Source organism: Heterodontus francisci, chromosome 16 (genome assembly GCF_036365525.1).
Source record: "Heterodontus francisci isolate sHetFra1 chromosome 16, sHetFra1.hap1, whole genome shotgun sequence".
NCBI classification, from domain to species: Eukaryota; Metazoa; Chordata; class Chondrichthyes; order Heterodontiformes; family Heterodontidae; genus Heterodontus; species Heterodontus francisci.
Window position 1 is genome coordinate 58691953 of NC_090386.1, and position 21646 is coordinate 58713598.

At 42.9% G+C, this 21646-nt stretch overlaps 1 protein-coding gene across 5 annotated transcripts in view; it reads right to left on the reverse strand.

Annotated features, from left to right (window-relative positions):
• Positions 1 to 21371, reverse strand: part of gmeb2 (glucocorticoid modulatory element binding protein 2) — a 94271-nt gene extending 72900 nt beyond the window's left edge. For 2 of the 5 annotated variants that reach the window (XM_068048220.1, XM_068048218.1), the window contains exons 1-4: positions 21234 to 21371; positions 19471 to 19717; positions 18431 to 18640; positions 4480 to 4652 (exon numbers count right to left, since the gene is read on the reverse strand). In XM_068048220.1, the coding sequence (XP_067904321.1) occupies positions 4480 to 4652; positions 18431 to 18481 (224 nt within the window). In that variant the 5' untranslated portion in view covers positions 18482 to 18640; positions 19471 to 19717; positions 21234 to 21371. Of the gene's footprint in view, positions 1 to 4479; positions 4653 to 14483; positions 14672 to 18430; positions 18641 to 19470; positions 19718 to 21233 lie in introns of all 5 variants that reach the window. The other 3 variants (XM_068048221.1, XM_068048219.1, XM_068048222.1) reach the window with 3 other exon arrangements.
• Between the last annotated feature and the right edge of the window lie 275 nt (positions 21372 to 21646).

Here is a 21646-nt window from a genome sequence, read left to right on the forward strand (position 1 = left end):
CAAAGACGAGAGTGGTCCTAAAGGAAGAGTGCTAAATTGGGGGAAGGCCAACTATACCATAATTCGGCAGGAGCTGGGGAATGTAGATTGGGAGCAGCTTTTTGAAGATAAATCCACATTTGATATGTGGGAGGCTTTTAAAGAGAGGTTGATTAGCGTGCAGGAGAGACATGTTCCTGTGAAAATGAGGGATAGAAATGGCAAGATTAGTGAACCATGGATGACAGGTGAAATTGTGAAACTAGCTAAGAGGAAAAAGGAAGCATACATAAGGTCTAAGCGGCTGAAGAAAGACGAAGCTTTGGAAGAATATCGGGAATGTAGGACCAATCTGGAACGAGGAATTAAGAGGGCTAAAAGGGGTCATGAAATATCTTTAGCAAACAGGGTTAAGGAAAATCTCAAAGCCTTTTATTCATATATAAGGAGCAAGAGGGTAACTAGAGAAAGGATTGGCCCACTCAAGGACAAAGGAGGAAAATTACGCGTGGAGTCAGAGAAAAGGGGTGAGTTTCTAAACGAGTACTTTGCATCGGTATTCACCGAGGAGAGGGACATGACGGATGTTGAGGTTAGGGATAGATGTTTGATTACTCTAGGTCAAGTCGGCATAAGGAGGGAGGAAGTGTTGGGTATTCTAAAAGGCATTAAGATGGACAAGTCCCCAGGTCCGGATGGGATCTATCCCAGGTTACTGAGGGAAGCGAGAGAGGAAATAGCTGGGGCCTTAACAGATATCTTTGCAACATCCTTAAACACGGGTGAGGTCCCGGAGGACTGAAGAATTGCTAATGTTGTCCCCTTGTTTAAGAAGGGTAGCAGGGATAATCCAGGTAATTATAGACCGGTGAGCCTAACGTCAGTGGTAGGGAAGCTGCTGGAGAAGATACTGAGGGATAGGATCTATTCCCATTTGGAAGAAAATGGGCTTATTAGTGATAGGCAACATGGTTTTGTGCAGGGAAGGTCATGTCTTACCAACTTCATAGAATTCTTTGAGGAAGTGACAAAGTTGATTGATGAGGGAAGGGCTGTCGATGTCTGAAAATTAATTTCCATAAAATTGTGTATTGTACTATTGTGCAGCAATGATTTTCTTTATGGTATAAGTAGTTAATATATATTTAAAATAATCAGTAACATAATTTTGTTGAAAAGGATCTGCAAATAGAAAACATGATCTTATCAAATTGAGTATAGATATACTTTATCTGTGGTTAAGCTATGGGTAAATGCACATTGAAATTTTTGGGCACTTAATGGCTCCTGCAATCAGTGTAATGTTCTGTTTTCTCTTGCATACCCTCTGACTATTTCATAAATAGCAAACAAGACATGTATTCTTGTAAACTGTGATGAACTGGAATCAGGCTACTTAAGGTTACATTGGTGAAGGTATCCTGGGTTCAAAAGTGTCTGTCACAAACAAGCTACATATTGTATATTACTCTACATTTATCCTGCAGCTGCACCTATAATTTATTATTTGTTAATATACATCAGGGATATCAGTTCTTGGGAAAGGATCACTTTTGGTAGCCAGTCTTCGTATCAAGTACTCCTGGGTCATGTATAGCATGGGACAGAAACAGAGATAAGCGTGTTCCACTCTACCTCAATGTCCGTAAAGCACCAAGCCATTTACCACCCACATTAGCCATCCTTGTGGGTTGCCAATGTGAAGCCAACACTACAGCATCTAATCAGGGTCACCTTTGTGCTGTGGATTCTTGTAAGCTGACAAGGGACCAAATTCAAACTCATTTGACTCAAATTCTTCGGCTAGTTGAGTGGAGACGTCATCTGGGTTGTTTCAAATCCAGGATCTGGAGCTGAAAGGACTGTGTTGTAACCCACTACACAATCTAGGCCCCAGATGCATCTACAAAAGCAAAGTACTGCAGATGCTGGAAATCGAAAATAAAAACATTTTGTCATTTAATCTCTCCTGCCCTCCAACCGATCACAGACCTTCCCTTTTGTTCTTTTCCTTACCCTTCCTCCCCCCCACCCACCCATTTTCACTTGCTCAAAACTTTTTTCTAACTTTTCCCAGTTCTGATGAAAGGCCACAGACTTGAAATGTTAAATGTTTCTCTCTCCACAGATGCTGCCAGACCTACTGTATATTTCCAGCATTTTCTGTTTTTACCCCAGATGCAACTGTTCAGTACTCAGGACACAGAACCCCAAGACAGAGTTTCTAGGAGCTACATCCAAACCGAAATTCTCAGGAATTCCACTGAAAGCTTCAAGATTCAAATGAGATCTTTCACAAACCTGTACTGTTCAGTTTGGAGAACTGAATTTTCGCACTTTTGCACTATAAGGCTCAATTATTAGAGGATCTTGCCAGTACCCTTTACTAAACTTACAAAAGTCAGAATTTAAGAACAAGACTCATGATCCTGATGAACATCATGTCTTTGATTCAAAGATGATCAGGAACCCTATCATTAAGCCTAGGATAAGCTACTTCACAATAGAATCTCATGGTATTAGTAGAAATTTAAAACACTTGATTAGCAACCGGTAAGGGCATTGGGGGTAAAATCAGTAAGTTCGCAGATGATCCTAAAATGCGTGCAAGAGTAAAGACTGTACAATGTTTTGCAAAAGGATTTAGATGTGCTAAGAAAATGGGCGAACAATGGCAAACGACATTTAAGCTAGATAAATACAGTAAAGTAGGGCCAACATATCATTTAGATGAACGATACTGAAAACAGTTGAGAAAGGATCTAGGTGTTATTGTGAACAGATCACTGAAGGTTCACAATCGGTGTAAAGAAGGTATAGCCAAAGCAAACAGGTATTGGGTTGTAGTAATACAGCCAATCAGAACAAATCAAAGGACACCATTTTATTATACATTACTTAGACAATATCTGGAGTACTGTACCATGTTTTAGTCCCTTCATATGTTAGGTGATATAGTGGTCTTGAAGAAGGTTTAAAAGAGCTACAAGAATGACTCCCAGCTTAAAGAACCATAGTTACTCAGATAATCTTAGAGCTGGATCTATTTATTTTACAGCAGCAAAGACAGACGCAATCTGATAAATGGTAGATAAAATAATGAAAGAGGTGAATTGATGGCCTTTTGATAAGATTATTTCAATTTGACAAACTGGAGAGGACTAGGGAAAATGCATTTGAAATACGCAGAATGAATAGGCTAGATGTTAGGCAGTTCTTTTTTCTCAGAGAGTAGTGAGCCTCTAGAATGCATTACCAGCTTGTGCAGTGCGTGCTGACTCTCTGCGTGCCTTCAAGAGGAAGATGAACTGGTTCTTGGCTGGGGCAAAGATCACATCATATAGAAGGTAAGTAGATCAGTTAACCCACGCATGGTCCAATGAAGCACCTTGGGATGTTTTGCTACATTAAATGTGCTATTTAAATGTTGCTGCTAATGTGATCTCTTGGACTGGTTTTGATCAGCTCAGGAGGTCAGAGAGGAATTTTTTCAATTTTTTTTCTTATTGGCCCTGTGTTTCTTTTCTTTATTTTGCCTTTCCCAGTTACCAGTGATAGGAATGTAGCATTTACTTGTGCTCTGTAAGCACACCTGATAGATATTCTACAAAACATTTTTAATCTGGAAATTAGGAGTTCATGATCACAGGATATTTGACTTTAATCTCAGGCTTTTGACTCAAGAATGGAGTACTAGAAAAAAAACCACCAGGAACTAAGCCTTTTGATGTCATGATGGAAAAATGTGCTCATTTCAGAAATATTTGTGATCAGTCTAGGGTTCTGTAAATTTGGACACAGTTTCAAACTTTTGTACATGCTGGCTTCCAGAAGCTCAGTAAATATTAACATTTTACCAATAGATTGGCAATGCACAACAAAACATGAAGCTTTTACAATTTAGATCATTCATTAAGAATAGATATGTAAAGTAAGCTGTGACTATGGTGAAGCTTCTCTTCAGATGTTGAAACGAAATACAACGCTGACAACCTCAGGCCTACACAACCCCTCCTGAATGGAATTCTGCCAGTCATCATTTCATTATCTCCATGGCTAAAGGCACAGTCAATCTGGGTCACTGAATGTGTTATTGTGATTTGCTGACTGACTACTCATATTTTCCAAAAAGCAGGTAGATCTATAATGTGCTGATAACTCAATTACTACTAATCTTGTTTAATTACCCATTTACATGTTACAACCATCACCCACGAACAGAAACCATTCATGGTACACCATACTGCACAATTGAGTTTATCTACTCCTGTTAAAGAAAATTTCATCTTAAAAGCTGATTAACAGCTTCAACTACAGTAATAGGTAAACTTAACATTTATCTTTTAAAGGAAAGTAATTAAAGTAATTGTGTTGCAATAATGCCGATAGTTGCCCAAATTGCCAACAATTGTTTATATCAGTAGCTGCAGAATTTGGAAGCATTTTAAGATCGGATGGCGAGACTAAATACATACAAGAGTCTCGAGCATGTCTCCCTACCTAGGCTGTGTTGATTTGAAGTCTACCAAAACTGTCTTAACCTCTTCGACTGCATTTCCATCCGATGGGGTGTCAGGTGTTGTCACGACAACTACCTCCTCCACGTGAACACTGACATCTGGAGTAGCCATAGCTATAAGCTTTAAGCAAGTTGATGACAGAAGTTTGTCCAGCTAAAAGGAAAGCATAAATTCAACAAATTATTAAGCTTACAAAGAAGTACAGTATGTGAGTCATTTGATTAAATGGTCAAAGAAGAGAAACAAGCTTTCGAACATACAAACTAGGAGCAAGAGTAGGGCATTCGGCCCCTCGAGCCTGCTCTGCCATTCTGTAAGATCATGGCTGATCTGTTTGTGGACTCAACTCCACTTTCCTGCCTACCCCAATACCCTTTGACTCCCTTGTTTGTCAAGAATCTGTCTACCTCTGCCTTAAAAACATTCAATGACCCTACTTCCATCAATCTCCAGGGAAGAGAGTTAGACTCATGACCCTCAGAGAAAAAATTTCTCCTCATCTCTGTCCTAAATGGAAGACCCCTTATTTTTAAACTGTGCCCCCTAGTTTTAGTCTCTCCCACAAGGGGAAACATCCTTTCCACATCCACCCTGTCAAGTCCCCTCAGGATCTTATATGTTTCAATCAGATCACCGCTCATCCTTCTAAACTCCAATGAATACAGACCCAACCTGTCCAACCTTTCCTCATAAGATAACCCTCTCATCCCATGGATCAGTCGAGTGAACCTTCTCTGAACTGCTTCCCATGTAAGTTTAATGCTTCACTGTCAATAGACACTTCAACTTGGCTTTGTAAAGTACCCATGAGGTGTAATTTAGTTATTTTAACAAATCAACTGGCAACTATGCTGTGAGGTATAAACTGTAAGTTTCATAGAACTGACTGGCAGCTGACAAGTGTCACTTTCAGATTTTCAGCATGCACCAAAAACACATGAGCTGATTGTCCAATCAAATTCTTTCAGTTCGAAACAGCGCTTACAGGGAAATTGTAGGCCTGCAAACTTTGATTATTGGCCCACTGAAAATTAGTAGCTGCAGACTTGCAATGCTTAAAATTAGCCTGCACCCCTTAAAGGACGGGAGCATTGTGGCTGGAGCAGGGCTGGTAGACATGCAGGAAGTGTGTCTGACCTGGGAAAATTAGAAAATAGTTCAACATTGGAGACAGTGGACTGTAAAGTTTTCTGACACAACACTAGAGGTCTTGGTGGAGGAGGTGGAAAGTTGGAAAGGTGTCCTGTACCTGCAGGCGGCCAGGAGGCTCTCAGAACATGCTATCAAAAGGCAACGGGAGCAGATAGCCATGGAGGTCAATGGCAGGAGGTAAGCCCCTAGGACCTGGATACAGTGTCGCAAGAAGTTCAATGACCTCCCAATTGGTCAAGGTTAAAGAATGCATCTTCAAATGCCGTATCCTCCCACAACACTACAAGCCCCAGATACAATTCACCACATCCCCATCATCTGCCTACCAACAATCTCTATCAATTAGGCCTCATATCTAACATTCATATATTTCTCCTCATCCTCACACACTTAGCACTGGTGCAAGCCTCACACCCACATCTCACAGGTTGCACTCTGTCAGCATTCAACCATGACTCTCGTGCAAGACAAAGTGACAGACAATGGGAGGCTGCAGGAACTAAACAGAGGGGGACAGACATGACTGCATGGCCGAACCCCGAAGGGTGAGATGGTGCTGGCCATTATTGGGGCGGCCATTGCTGAAACCTTCATGGCCTGCGGCGGACTGAAACCATTGATGATGACAGTACCTAATCTTCCTCGTCACATCTCACTTCCCCCCCACCCCCATCATCACACAGTCTCTTCTGATTTACAAACTTACAGACAAACTGTAAGCATGCACCTCTTATTTTTCCTCCCCTCCCCACACAACTTTAACTTTGTGCTTTTTTCCTTTCAGATGCTCAAGAAGTGCAATCTGGCCATGCAGTGGAGGAACACCAAGAAGAGAGTGATGATGAAGACACAGCAGCATCTCTTGATTTTACACTCGCAGCTACCAGGTGCAAAGCATATTGGTAATGTTACTGGACTAGTAACCCAAAGGCCTGGACTAATGGTCTGGAGACATGAGCTCAAATCCCACCATGATATCTGGGGGAATTAAAATTCAGTTAATTAAGTTAACATGGAATTTTTTTAAAAAAGCTAATATCAGTAGTGGTGAACTTGAAACTACTGGATTTTCAGAAGAATCCATCTGATTCATGAGTGTTGTTTAGGTAAGGAAGTCTGCCGTTCTTGCCCGGTCAGGCCCACAGCAATGTGATTGACTCTTAACTGCCCTCTTAAATGGCCCCGCAAGCCACTCAGTTGTAACAAACCACTAAATAGCAGTAGAAGAAGAATAAAACCAGACAGATCATCTGGCATCGATCAACACACTGAACACAACAAAGGCACAAGCCCAATAAACGCAGAAAAGTCCTCCTTACTAACAGAGGCTTATGCCAAAATTCAGACAGCTGTCCCACAGATAGTCAACTGACAATCATAATCACAGAATCATACCTTTCAGCCAACATCCCAGATACCTCCATCACCATCAATGGATATATCCTATCCCCTCAGCAGGACAGACCCAACAAAGGTGACAGCACTATAGTATGGAGTTATGACGAAGTAGCCCTGGGAGTTCTCAACATTGACTCTGGAGCCCATGAAGTCTCCTGGCATTAGGTCAGACAAAGGCAAGAAAACCTCCTACTGATTACCACCTACCACTCTCTTTAAACTGATCAATCCATGTTAAACACCACTTGGAAAAAGCACTAAAGGTAGCAAGAGCACAGAATGCACTCTGGACTGGGGACTTCAATGTCCATTACCAAGAGTGGTTCAATAGCACCGCTACAGATGGAATCTTGACAGACAAAGCTGCCAGACTGGGCCTGCAGCAGGTGGTGAGAGAACAATCACCAGGGAAAAACCTACTTGAACTCATCCTCACCAATGTACCTGTTCCCATTGGATTGGTCCATGACAGCATTGATAGGACTGACCAATGCATGGTCCTTGTGGAGATGAAGTGCAGTCTTCACACTGAAGACCACCTCAATCATATCACTGTGCTACAGTGGATAGATTCAGAACGGATCTAGCAACTTAAAGCTGGGTATTCATGAATCCCTGTGGGCCATCATAGGAACACAGAAGCAGGAGTAGGCCACTCAGCCCATCGAGCCTGCCCCGCCATTCAATACAATCATGGCTGATCATCCATTTCAATAAAAGCAAAATACTGCGGATGCTGGAAATCTGAAACAAAAACAAGAAATGCTGGAATCACTCAGCAGGTCTGGCAGCATCTGTGGAAAGAGAAGCAGAGTTGACGTTTCGGGTCAGTGACCCTTCTTCGGAACAGCAGAAACAGCATGCCATGGACAGAGCTTAGCAATCCCACAATCAACGGATCAGATCAAAGCTCTGCAGTCCTGCTACATCCAGGTGTGAATGGTGGTGGGCAATTAAACAAACAACTAATGGCAAGAGAAGGTGCCATGAACATCTCCATTCTCAAAGATGGCAAAGGCCAGCAAGTCAGAGCAAAAGACAAAAAGGAAGCATTTTCCATCTTCATCCACAAGTGGCGAGTGGATGATTCATCTCAGCCTCCTCGACGTCCCCAACATCAGAAGCTAGTCTTCAGCCAATGTGATTCATTCCCCATATCAAGAAACTGTTTAGCATACTGGATACAGCAAAGGCTATGTCCCCAACAACATCCCGACTTTGGTGCTGAAGACATGCTCCAGAAATAACCGTGCTTCTAGCCAAGCTGTTCCTCTACAGCTGTACCACTGGGATCTTCTCAACAATGTGGAAAATTGCCCAGGTATGACCTGTCCACAAAAAAATCGGTCACATCCAGTCTAGCCAAAAACCACCCATCAATCTACTCTTCAATCATCAGCAAAGTGATGGAAAGTGCTATCAATCAGCACTTACTCAGCAATAACCTGCTCATCCATTCTCAGGTTGGATTCCGCCAGGGCCATTCAGGTCCAGACCACATTCGTTCTTGGTTCTTGCACAAATAAAACAGCTGAATTCCAGTGGTGCGGTGAGAGTGACTGCCCTTGACAGCAAGGTAATGTTTGACTGAGTATGGCATCAAGAAGCCCTAGTAAAACTAAAGTCAATGGAAATCAGGGTAAATCTTTCTGCTGGTTGGGAGTCATACCTAGCACAAAAAAAGATGGTCATGGTTGTTGGAGACCAATCATCTCAGCCCCAGACGTTGCTGCAGGAGTTCCTCAGGGCAGTATCCTAGGCCCAACCATTTTTAGCAGCTTCATCAATGATCTTCCCTCCAACATAAGGTCAGACGTAAGTGCAGCTCCAACAACATTCAAGAAGCTCGACACCATCCGGCTCGCTTGATTGTTTAAGGTAGCAGATGGGGTGCCATTCAGTCCCTCCACCACTGGAACACTTTGGCTGCAGTGTGTACCATCTATAAGATGCACTACAGCAAACTGTCAAGATTTTTTTGATGGCACCTTCCAAACCCATGACCTCTACCACCTAGAAGGACAAAGCTGGCAGGGACATGGGAACACCACCACCTGCAATGTTTCCCTCCAAGTCACATACCATCCTTACTGGAAAATATAAATCGCTGTTCCTTCATCGTCACTGGGTCAAAATCCTGTGACTGCATACCTAATAGCACTGTGGGAGTACCTACACCTCACAGACTGCTGTGGATCAAGAAGGCAGCTCACCACCACCTTCTCAAGGTGAATTAGGGATGGCTTTGCCAGCGCTGCCCATGTCCCGTGAACGAATAAAATAAGCTCAGAAATTGAATCTTAAGTGGATAGGTTAGAGGCAGGACCTGCACATCCTAAGATAGTAGGCACGACTGGGCTGGAGTCAGGACAAGGATGGCGCAAGTGCCAGCTCACCAGAGTGCAAGGTCACACACAAGTTTTGCTGCAGAGGACTCAAATGAGAACGTCAATAAGGCAGCCTATAGAAAAAAATCTGATGGATTGCACAACAAAATGCTTGGTGCATTGCAAAGTCTGCCAGAATGCCTGTGGTCAATATCAAGGAGCATAGATGTATCCAGCACCAACTCGGCACAGGGCTTTGTGCAGAACTTGGAACCCATCCTTTCCAGCGTGGATTCAGTGGCTAACTCTGTTCACACACTTGTAGCCCCAACTATAATGCAGTGTCTGATTGCCAATATCGCTGCTGTGGAAGGGGAGACTGCTCTCACGCAATCTCAGCTGGCTGCCATCATGGCTGTGAATTAGAGTGTGCAAAGGGGCTTGCAGGATGTCACAGCAGTCCAGCAATCTGTCCTCCCAACAGGTTACTAGGATTGCTGAGGTGCTGTCCTGGGGAAATAGCAGTGGTTCCACAGAGCATGAACCTGTTGTCCACTCTCAGGAAGACAGTATTTGTCCTCTAACCCCTGCCACTCTGCCAGTGTCCTTACTGTTTCCAATCAGCCAGCCAGCCCACCCAGACTTCTGCTGTCCATGCCAAGAAGGTTCTGTACTCAGCTGGGCCTTCTAGGCCTAGAGCTGCTCAAGGTCATCCTCCAAGGCCATCTACTGTCTCTTTCACTGAAAGTCAGCAGCCTTCCCACCAGCTACTGCAGTAGCCCTCCGTAGGACTTGGACAGGCAAAAGCACATGGAAGGCAGGCATTAATGGAATGCATAAGAGTGATTTGTTGACTTTTGTATGCAATAAGGCATTCATTTATAAAGTTGGTTTGAGCGTTTATTTTGTGGTGATTTTTATTTTTGCATTTTGGCCAAGAGGATGGTCAGTGACAGACGGATGGTAAGGTGTGGGACTATTAATGAATGGAGAATTGGGGCTGCAGTTACTAGTATCGCACACATATGCGTTCTCCACAGACGGCCTAGGCAGAACGGGGCTGTCAAGGTTGCCTCTTCCCTTTCTCTTCTTTGTCCTCATCCTGCTCCTCCTCACGCTTCTGCTCCTCAGCTGCCTACTGTATAGCTGGTAGCAAGGTCTGTGCCCTCATGATGGTGAGGTTGTGCAGCATACAACAACCAGCACAAATCTTGACAACTACTCTGGTGAGTACTGCAGGACTCCTGCAAAGCAATCCAGGCAGTGGAAACATTGTTTCAGCATACCAATGAACTGCTCTATCGCATTTCGTGTGGTGGAATGGCTTTCATTGTATGCATGATGCACACTTTTGCAGAACTTGCAGTCATAAGCCATGTCGTAAGCAGATAACCCTTGTTGTACAGTTCGGTTTGCTGTGGTGGCTCAAATGTAGCTGGCACAGCGGACTGCCACAGAAAAAAGGCATCATGACTGCTGCCAGGATATTGGGCATTGCCCTACATGAAGCACTGCCTATGGTCACACACCATAAGGATGTTGAGTGAGTGGAATCCCTTTCACATCCGGTATAGGGCAGATTTGCCATGCAGCACCCGCAAAGCAACGTGTGTGTAGCAAATGGCATCCTGCGGCATAGAGGAGCCTATAATGTCAATGGTCTTCCTTATTCAATAGTGGATGGCTGTGAAATGTTGTAACTATCTCCAGCTCCAGCCTGTAAGCTGTAAGGAGTCAAATACATAAAATTCACTGCCCCACTCATCTTCACATCTAATGGCAAGGCTTTCCTTGCACCACTCATCTTCACAAGGCGTGGTAAATGAGATATACACAGCTGCCAGGCTGATGATTGAGTGGACCATTGGGAAGCTGAAAACACATTTTTGCTGCCTTGATAGCTTGGAGATAGTATTGGACTATGCATCAGATAACGGTCACAAGAATTATCATCACCTGCTGTGCCGGTCACAACTTGCCATCCAGGAAGGATTGCAGTTTGACAGGGCTGATGTGAGGCACTGGTTCTGAAGGATCCTGAGCATCAGATGGTAGAATATCAGGCTGACATCCATGCAGAGGAGTTCTCATTCACAGCTTCAGGAAGCATCAAATGACAGATGCTCTTGAGAAGTTTTCTCTATGATTCAGTCTACCTGGACATCACAGCTTGGCATCCTTCTCCTCCACTTGCAACTAAATAGATATTCCCTCAAACCAATACTCATCCTACCACAGAGTCATTTATGGTACAGAAAGAGACCATTCAGTCCATCGAGTCCATGCTGGCTTGCCACAGAGCTATCCCGTCAGTCCCACTCCGCCACTCAATCCACATAGCCCTGCAAGTTTATTTCCTGAAAGTGACCATCCAATTTCCTTTTGAAATCATTGATTGTCTCCGCTTTCACCACCCTTGTAGTAGCGAGTTCCAGGTCATTAACTCTCACTGTATAAAAAAGTTCTTCCTCATATTCCCCCTGCATCTCTTGCCCAAAACCTTCAATCTGTGCCCCCCCCTAGTCCTTGTACCATTAATTAATGGGAACAGTTTCTCCTCGTCTAACTTATCTAAGCCAGTCATAATCTTACATACCTCTATCAAATCTCCCCTCAACCTCCTTTTTTCGAAGGACACCACCACCAGCTTTTCCAACCTAACAATGTCACTAAAATCCCCATCCTAGAAATCATTCTGGTAAATCTCTTCTGCATTCTCTCAAGGACTCTCACATCCTTCCTAAAATGTGGGGACCAGAACTGGATGCAATACGGGAGTTGGCGCCTAAACAGAGCTTTATAAAGGTTCAGCATAAACTTCCCTGTTTGCACTCTGGGTCAATTCTGGGTACTGCCTGTGTGGAGTTTGCAAGTTCTCCCTGTGTCGGCGTGGGTTTTCTCCGGGTGCTCCGGTTTCCTCCCACAGCCAAAAGACTTGCAGGTTGGTAGGTAAATTGGCCATTATAAATTGCCACTAGTGTAGGTAGGTGTTAGGGAAATATAGGGACAGGTGGGGATGTGGTAGGAATATGGGATTAGTGTAGGATTAGTATAAATGGGTGGTTGATGGTCGGCATAGACTCGGTGGGCCGAAGGGCCTGTTTCAGTGCTGTATCTCTAAATAAATATTAAAAAAATACTCAAACCCTCTATTTATGAAGCCCAAGATCCCACATGCTTTATTAACCACTCTCTCAATATGTCCTGCCACCTTCAGAGATTGATGCATATGCACCCCCAGGTCCTCTGTTCCTGCATACCCTTTAAATCTGTGCCATTAAGTATATATTGCCTTTCCCTATTCCTTCTGCCACCTGCCTTCCCTTTCAGCTAGCCTATGTCCTGTTGCAGGAGGTTCATATCATCCTTACTGTTTGCCATACCTCCAAGTTTGGTGTCATCAGAAAATTTTGAGATTCTCCTATGTACTCAATGTAATTTATATATAGCAACAAAAAAAAGCAGTAGTCCCAATTCTGACCCTTGGGGAACACCACTGTCTACCATCCTCCAGTCTGAAGAATAACCATTTACTCCAACTCACTGTTTTCTGTCCTTAAGCCAATTTTTTAAATCCAATTTGACACTGACCCTGCCATTTCATGAGCCTCAATTTTATCAAACGCCATCCTGAAATCCATATAAACAACATCTACCACATTTCCCTCATCAAAAAACTCAATTAGTTAAACACGATCTGCCTTTTACAAATCCATGCTGGCTATCCCTAATTAACTCAAACCTCTCCTAGTGTCTGTTTATTTCTTCCCCAATTATTGTTTCTAAAACCTTACCCACCACTTACCATGACATGTCACCCTACTCTTGACTAAGACCTTTCTTCCCCTGGGTGTGTGCACATACCTTTTAATCACCTATTATCATGCTCCTGCTAAGTGTCACCTGAGGGCCAGGATCACAGGAGATGTTTAGCTCCTCCTGCTGTATATAAAGATCAAGGAACTGAGGTGGCTGTTGGCTCATGGCAGCTGGAACCACTGCTGCATGTAGATCTGGAGGGTGCTCCTGGGCAGCTGGTCTCAACTCTCATGCTCCACTGGAGGGGAAAAGCCAGAGGCCTGACATATGCTGCTATCCTGAGAGGGCTGTATCATGTGCTGAGCTTTGATCCACATTATCACCATCCTCCTCCTTTCATGGCACCCATTGCTGTGGTGGATATGCAGGAAAGGAGGACAGCAGTTAAGAATGGGTGCGCTTTAGCCTTTGGATTAAGGAGAGAAAGGAGAAGATTCTGTTCTATGTGGTATTTCAGAGAGATGCTAGGCATCAGAGTGGGGGCTCAGTCAGTAAATTGGCACCAGCAAGATGCCAGGGACCTCACCATTTCCCACAGCAAGAGTTGAGTGCCTTTCCATAAGCTGTATGGCTTTGTCCCTAAAGAAGATATGGTACTTAAGGTTAGAGAAGACCACACCCTACCCCCACCACCCCCCGGCACCGATAGTTTGTCAATTGTGGGCATTGTGGGCCAATTTGTCCTGTTTAAAGATAGTGACTGAGGGTAAGATAAGAGTGTGTACCAAGTATCATGGGAGAGGTGAATTAAGAGATAATGGTGAAACGAGGATATTAAAGTGGAAGAGACAGTTTTAGGGTTGAAAGCAATTACTGGGTGGGGAGGTGGATAGCCATTGTGCAATATACCAAAGGCCCTTAATCAATTGTCATTGTGACGGGTTATTGTGTAAGTGTTGCTTTTAAAGGGTGAAGGATTGTGCCTAGAGTGGGCAAGAAACCAAAGGGAGAGGTATAGTGTTATATGTCTGTCCTGCTAAGGAGGTGAAATTTCTTGCAGTTCTGTTCTACAGGCCTGAGGTGAGGGAACGAGCAACCAACTCCAAGGTGCAACAAATTATAATTCTGGATGGCTTGGTGCCATCCACACCCAAGAATTTTCCCATACTGTTTTCAATGCCCCAAATCCCCAGGAGGGCTTGGAAGTTTGAAGGAGCGAAGTTAAACATTCTTCTCCTCTGACTTTGTGCTGTCTTGCTGCCTTCATGTTTCTGTCCTTGTAAAAATTTTAGTAAAACTTGCAGCGAAATGAGAGAAATGCAAGGGCTTAGCAATGTTCCCGTCTTACCTGCTTGTTCATGTGTTCTGTTGAAAAGCAGAGGCTATACAGTGGATTAAAAAGACTGCACAGAGGTTTCCTGTTGCTTCAGACACTTAAATTGCTTTTACACCAATGTCTGAACAAATGGACTTTCAGGTGAACATATCCAGGAAGCTTCTCTGATCTCCCTCCAGAAGCCACTTATGGACGTTACACTTTTAAAAAAAATAAATAAAAGATGCAACAGCAGTGTAAATTAGATCTAGGAAATTCTAGGTCCAATATCATTAAAAAAAACACTCAAACTTATGGAAAGTTATGAATCACTCAAGAGAAATCGAAGCTGGGTGTTCAAATAATCTATTTGAAGGATAAAAAAAAAGACCAAAAAATCTAACACTCACTTGAGGCTACTTTCCATCATTTGAGTTTGACACTGACACCAGTGCACTGGATTAAAATGTCCTCAGATAACTCACAACCGGGTACTGTAGCAGTTTTGCCAATTGTGCTTCACACTGTATAGCTACAGTTCACAGTATAAACAAATCTTTCACATATTAAATTTTGAAGTCAATTACTACTATTGATCTAATGTTAAAGCAACTGGTGAAACTTCTCCAAAGCAGAGAATTTCCTGTCCAAAGATCAACTTGCTAACGAATAGGAATCTTGAATTACACACCTGAACTGAAAGTAATCATTTGTGGAACTTCCTGATGTAGCTATTTGTGAAAAGCTGCTCAAATACTGTGCTGTATTCATACTTTGAGTTCAAGAGTTTTACCAGTGGTGAGCTTGGGTTAACACCTTCAGCCATCATATGCACAATGAAGGAACGTTGCAAATCAAACAAACATAGGTTATAAAAAAAGAATCAAACACATTGTCAGTTTTGTGGCAATTTTTAATTTGTTTCAGGGTACACACAATCCAATAGGGCTTATTTTGTACAAGTATTTCCAATACTGCATATCTTCAATTGGCATAATGGTGATGTCACTGGGCTAGTAGTCCTGAGGCCCAGGCTAGTGTTCTGGGGACATGGGTTCAAATCCCACCATGGCAGATGGTGAAATCTGAATTCAATTAATAATCTGGAATTAAAAAGCTATTCTAATGATGACCATGAAACCATTGTCGATTGTTGTAAAAACCCATCTGGTTCATTAATGTTCTTTAGGGAAGGAAATCAGCCGTCCTTACCTGGTCTGTCCTACATGTGACTCCAGATCTAGAGCAATGTGGTTGACTCTTAAATGCCCTCTGAAATGGTCCAGCAAGCCACTCAGTTCAAGGGCAATTAGGAATGGGCAATAAATGCTGACCTAAAGTGCATTCTATTTTTTAGGGTCCCCTTAAGAAATGTAAAAGCAGTCCTATTCATTTTGATGGCTCTTCAATATGTCTGTTGGCAATAATATGAGCTCACAAGCATTCATGCCCATCACAAGTTTAGAAGCCAGTGTAAATACAGCTTACTGGAATGTCTTTTTTTTTCTCCATGCCAAACAGTGGTTTCCACCGTAAGTCTGTGCTGAATATTTACTGGTCCCAAATCCGTAGCTGTGCAAATCCACAGTTCTGAATGTGTTATGGGAGTATAACCTAGAACTATTCAGTCCAGAGTACTGCCTTGCACATCTGAGAGACTGGTTTATTCAAAATGTCCTAGAGGAAATAGTTTTAAGCTAAACTATGCTAATGAACAGTGCACAAGCGTACCTATGTGTCCAAACACACTGTGAGGCCTCGCCTTATGAAAACAGTACCCCTTCCCCACATAGTGTAAAGTGTAAATTACACGTCCTCTGCTGAAATCACAAAAAAGAATAGATTTCTACAGGGGCAATCTTCCCAGTTTTTTCTGTAATGCCAGCAGGTTGGGTTTCCCTGGGAAACCCAGCAGCAGAAGGGAGGCAAAACAGCCAGATCCAGCAGATAGGAACATAGCAGCAGGAGTAGGCCATTCAGCCCATCGAGCCTGCCCCACCACTCAATATGATCATGGCTGACCATCCACTTCAATGCCTTTTTCCCCACACTATCTGCATATCCCCTTATGTCATTGGTATTTAGAAATCTGTCAATCACTGCTTTAAATAAATGACTGAGCTTCCACAGCCCTCTAGGGTAGAGAATTCCAAAGATTCACAACCTTCTGAGTAAAGAAATTTCTCCTCATCTCGGTCCTAAGTAGCTTCCCCCTTATTCTGAAATTGTGTCCTCTGGTTCTAGACTCCCCAACCAGGGAAAACATCTAACCTGTCTATCCCTTTAAGTATTTTGCAGGTTTCAATGAGATCACCTCTCATTCTTCGAAACTCTCGAGAATACAGGCCCAGATTCTCCAATCTCTCTTCATACAACAGTCCCACATCCCGGGAACAAGTCTGATGAATCTTTGTTGCACTCCCTCTATGGCAATAATATCATTCCTAAGGTAAAGGGACCAAAACTGCACACAGTACGTTCTAACCAAGGTTCTATACAATTGAAGAAAGACTTCACCTCTCCTGTACTCAAATCTTCTTGCGATAAAGGCCAACATACCAACAGCCTTCCTAATTGCTTGCTACACCTGCATGTTAGCTTTCAGTGACTTATTGACAAGGACACCCAGGTCCTTTTGTAAATCTACACTTTCTAATCGCTTACCGTTTAAGAAATACTCTGCACATCTATTCCTCCTACCAAAGTGGATAACCTCAGATTTTTCCACATTATATTCCATCTGCCACGTTCTTGCCCACTAAGTCTGTCCAAATCCCCTTGAAGCCGCTTTGCATCTTCCTCACAACACACATTCCCACCTAGTTTTGTGTCATCCATGAACTTGGAAATATTAAATTTGGTCCCCACATCCAAATTATTGATATATATAGCGAACAGCTGGGCCCCAAACACTGATCCCTACAGTACCCCACTCGTCACAGTATGCCAACGTGAGGTAATTGCCCATCCAGCATTTTTATGGGCTAAGAGGAGCAGGAGTCCTTCCCCTGGTCCACCAAGCTAACTTGTTTCCTTCTTCGTGATCCACCGATCACCACAACCCTCAACTGGAACCCCCTCCCTCCCTTCCCCACACCCCTCCCCAACCCACATCCTCTCTGAATATTGACAGGGTCGATGTTGAGGATATGTTTTCACTGGTGGGGGAATCTCGAACTGGGGACATAGTTACAGAATAAGGGGTCACACATTTAAAACTGAGATGCAAAGGAATTTCTTCTCTCAGAGGGCGGTGAATCTGTGGAATTCTCTGCCTCAGAAAGTTGTGGAGGCTAGATCACTAAATGTATTTGATGAGGAGGTAGATAGATTTTTGAAATCTTGGGGAGTCGAGGGTTATGCGGAGCAGGCCCGAAAGAGATGAGGCCTGGGACAGATCAGCCATGGTCTTATTGAATGGCAGGGCAGGCTTGAGGGGTTGAATGGCCTACTCCTGCTCCTATTTCTTATGCTCTTATGTTCTAATATCCAATCTTCTTCCTGGTCCCCCACCTCAATTTCATTCATAGCCCTCCACGATGTCTCTGCTCCTCCACCAACCATGATCTCTCCCTCCTTCGACTCTCCTGTCTGCGCCCCAGCTGCAACCTTGGGCTGTAGGCCTTCCCGCCCAACAGCCTCATGATCTGTCTGGCTATCAGCTGGGAAACAGAGAAAATCATTTAAATGAGGTCCTGCTATTAAATTCAGGTTACCCGCATTTCTGGAATTCCTGACCCCCCACCCTGCGGCCCACCACCACTTCTGTAAATACAGGGGCCACTGAGGCTAACTGCTGTCAAAAGGCTCTAGTTATTCATCACAACCAAGGACTGAACTTGCAAATATGTGGCTGTGGTGCTTGGTGCCATACCAGATAGGGCATCTGCTCTTTACCTTAAATGGGCAGCAATAAATAATTTGTAGCAGGGGTACAGTATCATTGAGTAATCTTTACAGAAACCTGGAGTACAGCTCACCATGGCAACAACATCTGTGAATTCCAATTTGAAGATGTTGTGTAGGCTCATATTTAAACTGCCATTAGCAAACAGAGCATCCAGCAGATAGGAAGTTCAGGATATTATTACACATAAAAGTTTGATCATGTACCGATGTAGCCTGGATGTATTTCTGGATTTATACTTTTACATTTAGCCCTGGTGTATTGTATTTTCCTTCCAGTAATCCTGCAAGAGAAAAAAAAATCCACCTGAATGTTTCATCTAGTCACTTGACTATTCTGGGTCAGATTTCAATGGCATTTGACTGGTTATGCTGAAATCTTTCTCTTGCCCCTCCTTACTAAGTTTTGCATTGTAATCCAAATGTATGTGTGTACAGTCTACATTTTGTAAATATGTGTTACTCTCCTGTCAGCTCTCTGACAAAATTATGTACTAAAACAGGAATATATGAAACCTTCCAGCTCAAATAATTTGCTCCCTGAAATGGGTTCCAGAAATAGCCATGTACTGTCCTGAAAATAGAAAAGAAACCTGGGCATATTTTTAGCTGAAATGAGCCATTGTTATCCATTATAAACAGTTTAAATGTTGCTGCTAGAAAATCAAAGTACTCCAAAGGGTTTAATGCCTGCTGATGAATCTCAGCTTGAAGCAATTAAACAGTAACATTTCTGAACACACTGGCATGAAATATTCCAAGTTAGCATGGTTTTGGTTTAGGTAGAGTTTGAAGTGCATAATTCAACAGACTTTTCACAACTAAGTTCAAAGTGGATTCAAATAGCATCAGCTTGGCAGTTATGTATTAGCTTAATGAACTAGGAAGGCAGACATGCAACAAAGAATAATTATTTTTCAAGTTTCTGAAAGAATGAGGGAACTGGGAAATTAGAAGTATTGGAAAAGTAACATAATATTCTTAGACCTACTGTAAACTATTTTCCAGCAATGCATTCTATTATTTTATTTTTCAATAATTACTGTCCCAGCCACTTAAAAAAAAAATTTTAAACTAACTGTCCCACATAAACATTTCTGGGCAAATATCCTACCTGCAACAGATTCTTGATTGCACTTGCACTCAAGTGCTCATCAGCCACCGACACAAAGGTCTAAGCACCTAGTGTTGGATGCTAATTAGTTACCATTTTGTTCTATTTTACTGGAGCAGTATTTCGAAAGTTTCCACCAACCAGGTATTGCAGCCTCAGCAAAAAACATAAGGAGTCTTGAATGTGGCATTGCATTTTTATGAAATTGTAAAGTATGGCTTCATTATTCTCATGAGGGAAATGCTACCTGTTCAAGATGCAAAAAGTACAAGTGACAATCATTCCACAAGCTTCAAACCTAACTCAGTACAATTATTCAAAACTGAAAACTCACACCTAAAATTTTACATTCAAATCAAGAATGGGCAGCACACCTACTTCCAGACATAAACCTACAAGTTATCTCAGATGTAGCTATCTGCATTTTCTCCCTGCATCTGATGATGTTCAATTCAGTAGCAGACCAAATGTTATTTTTAAGTGATTGTGTCAAAATATTTCCATTTAGAAGTGACACCTAAAACCAAGGTTCTTTGCTAAGTCCAAAACCAGACAGCATAAGGCTGCAACATAGGAAGGAAGCATAGTTCAGGAATTATTTTTACTGATAATATATTTTATTGAACTTAATATTTCCATAGCATTAGATACAGTGGTAAATGACAACTTTATGAAAAGACTCCTGGTGCCCATTTTATATTTTACAAGATTTTGGATGGTCCACTTAAAAAGCAAACTCTCCAGTCTCAAACCAGACGGTTATCGACACCACTTTCAATCTAGCTGTTCCTGCCCCAAAATAGCAGCCCCAAATGTTGGCCAAATTCTCACTGTTGGAATGTTGAATACAAAAACGGATTGGTTTGAGGGACATGGTAAATGCTGAACCACTCACACATTTTGATAGAAAAAGCTAAATAACGCCAACATTTTTATCCTCGGTAAACCCAATCAATATTTTCCACTTATCATGAAAAACGGAAATATACATCATATAAAATAAAAAAATGTAAACATATAGATCTGTCGTACTTCTGTACACAGTATGCTTGAGTTCACAGCACCATACATTTGGATGACCTTAGATTGTCCTTTTTAGGTAATCTAATCTAAAATCACATCAAATTCTCAAGCCAAGGGAACACTTACATATTACTATTCAATTGAATTAAGGAAATCTTTAAGTTAAATATAAAGTATGGTTTCATTTCTCTCGAGTTGGTTGCATCTCTCTAACACCCAGCAGCATGCCTGCGCCATCTTATTGCTTTATAACTGCATGTTCAAATGTCATGTTTCAAACAGCACCAGCCCACGTGTGTTGCATTTTAATTGATTTTGCACTCCTGCGCTGCTTGGAGTGTATTCCAACAGCAAAAAAAAAAGCCGCTCTTAGGTTTTATCTGCTCCATTTACAACCCCTGTCATCAGCCGCCTAGATAACAGCGCAGCCCAAACCAAACTTGATAAACTGGCGCGCGTTGATTGATGCCCGAATAGACCAATCGAAGGCAAGAAGGCAAATACTGTTGCGGCCACTGATCCAATCAACGGCGCCAGTGGGCGGGGATCACCCTCCAGCAAGTTGGATTGAGCCACAAAGGCGTTGGGTGGTCAGCCAGCGATCGGCAGCGACGCAGGTGACGACGCCGTCCGTACACTCGACGCCGTCCAGCCCGTCTGCGTCCTGACGTCCCGCAGGCACCCGCCGCGGCTACACGGCCGAAATTAAATGAAAACGCACCGGAACAGTCAGTTCTTACCTGTGCGTCGAGGCGCCGGAGAGCGTCTTATTAAATCCGAAACCGAACATAGACCGGGTCACAAGCGGCGACGTAACTGTTTCTGGAGCGCACGGCTAAGCGCAGGGGACGTCGGGCTGCTGACGTACGTATAAGGGGACGTACGTAGCCAGGGACGTCATCTGCGTCACGGGAAGTCCGTGGGGGAATGTTGATGAAGCTGCTTAGAGAAGTTCTGCAGTGGTTGCAATGGTGTCAGTTGAGGTTGAATTTCCTATCCCTCAACTTCCTATATTATAAATTGAGGCACAAAGAAGAGTTTCAGGTGATGCCACCTGCTCACTGTGCTCTTTTTGCCACATTTTTATCTGTACTTCCTAGTGCTCCTGACCAAATCGAGTTGACCTTTATTATTTCAGACTTACAGCATCTGC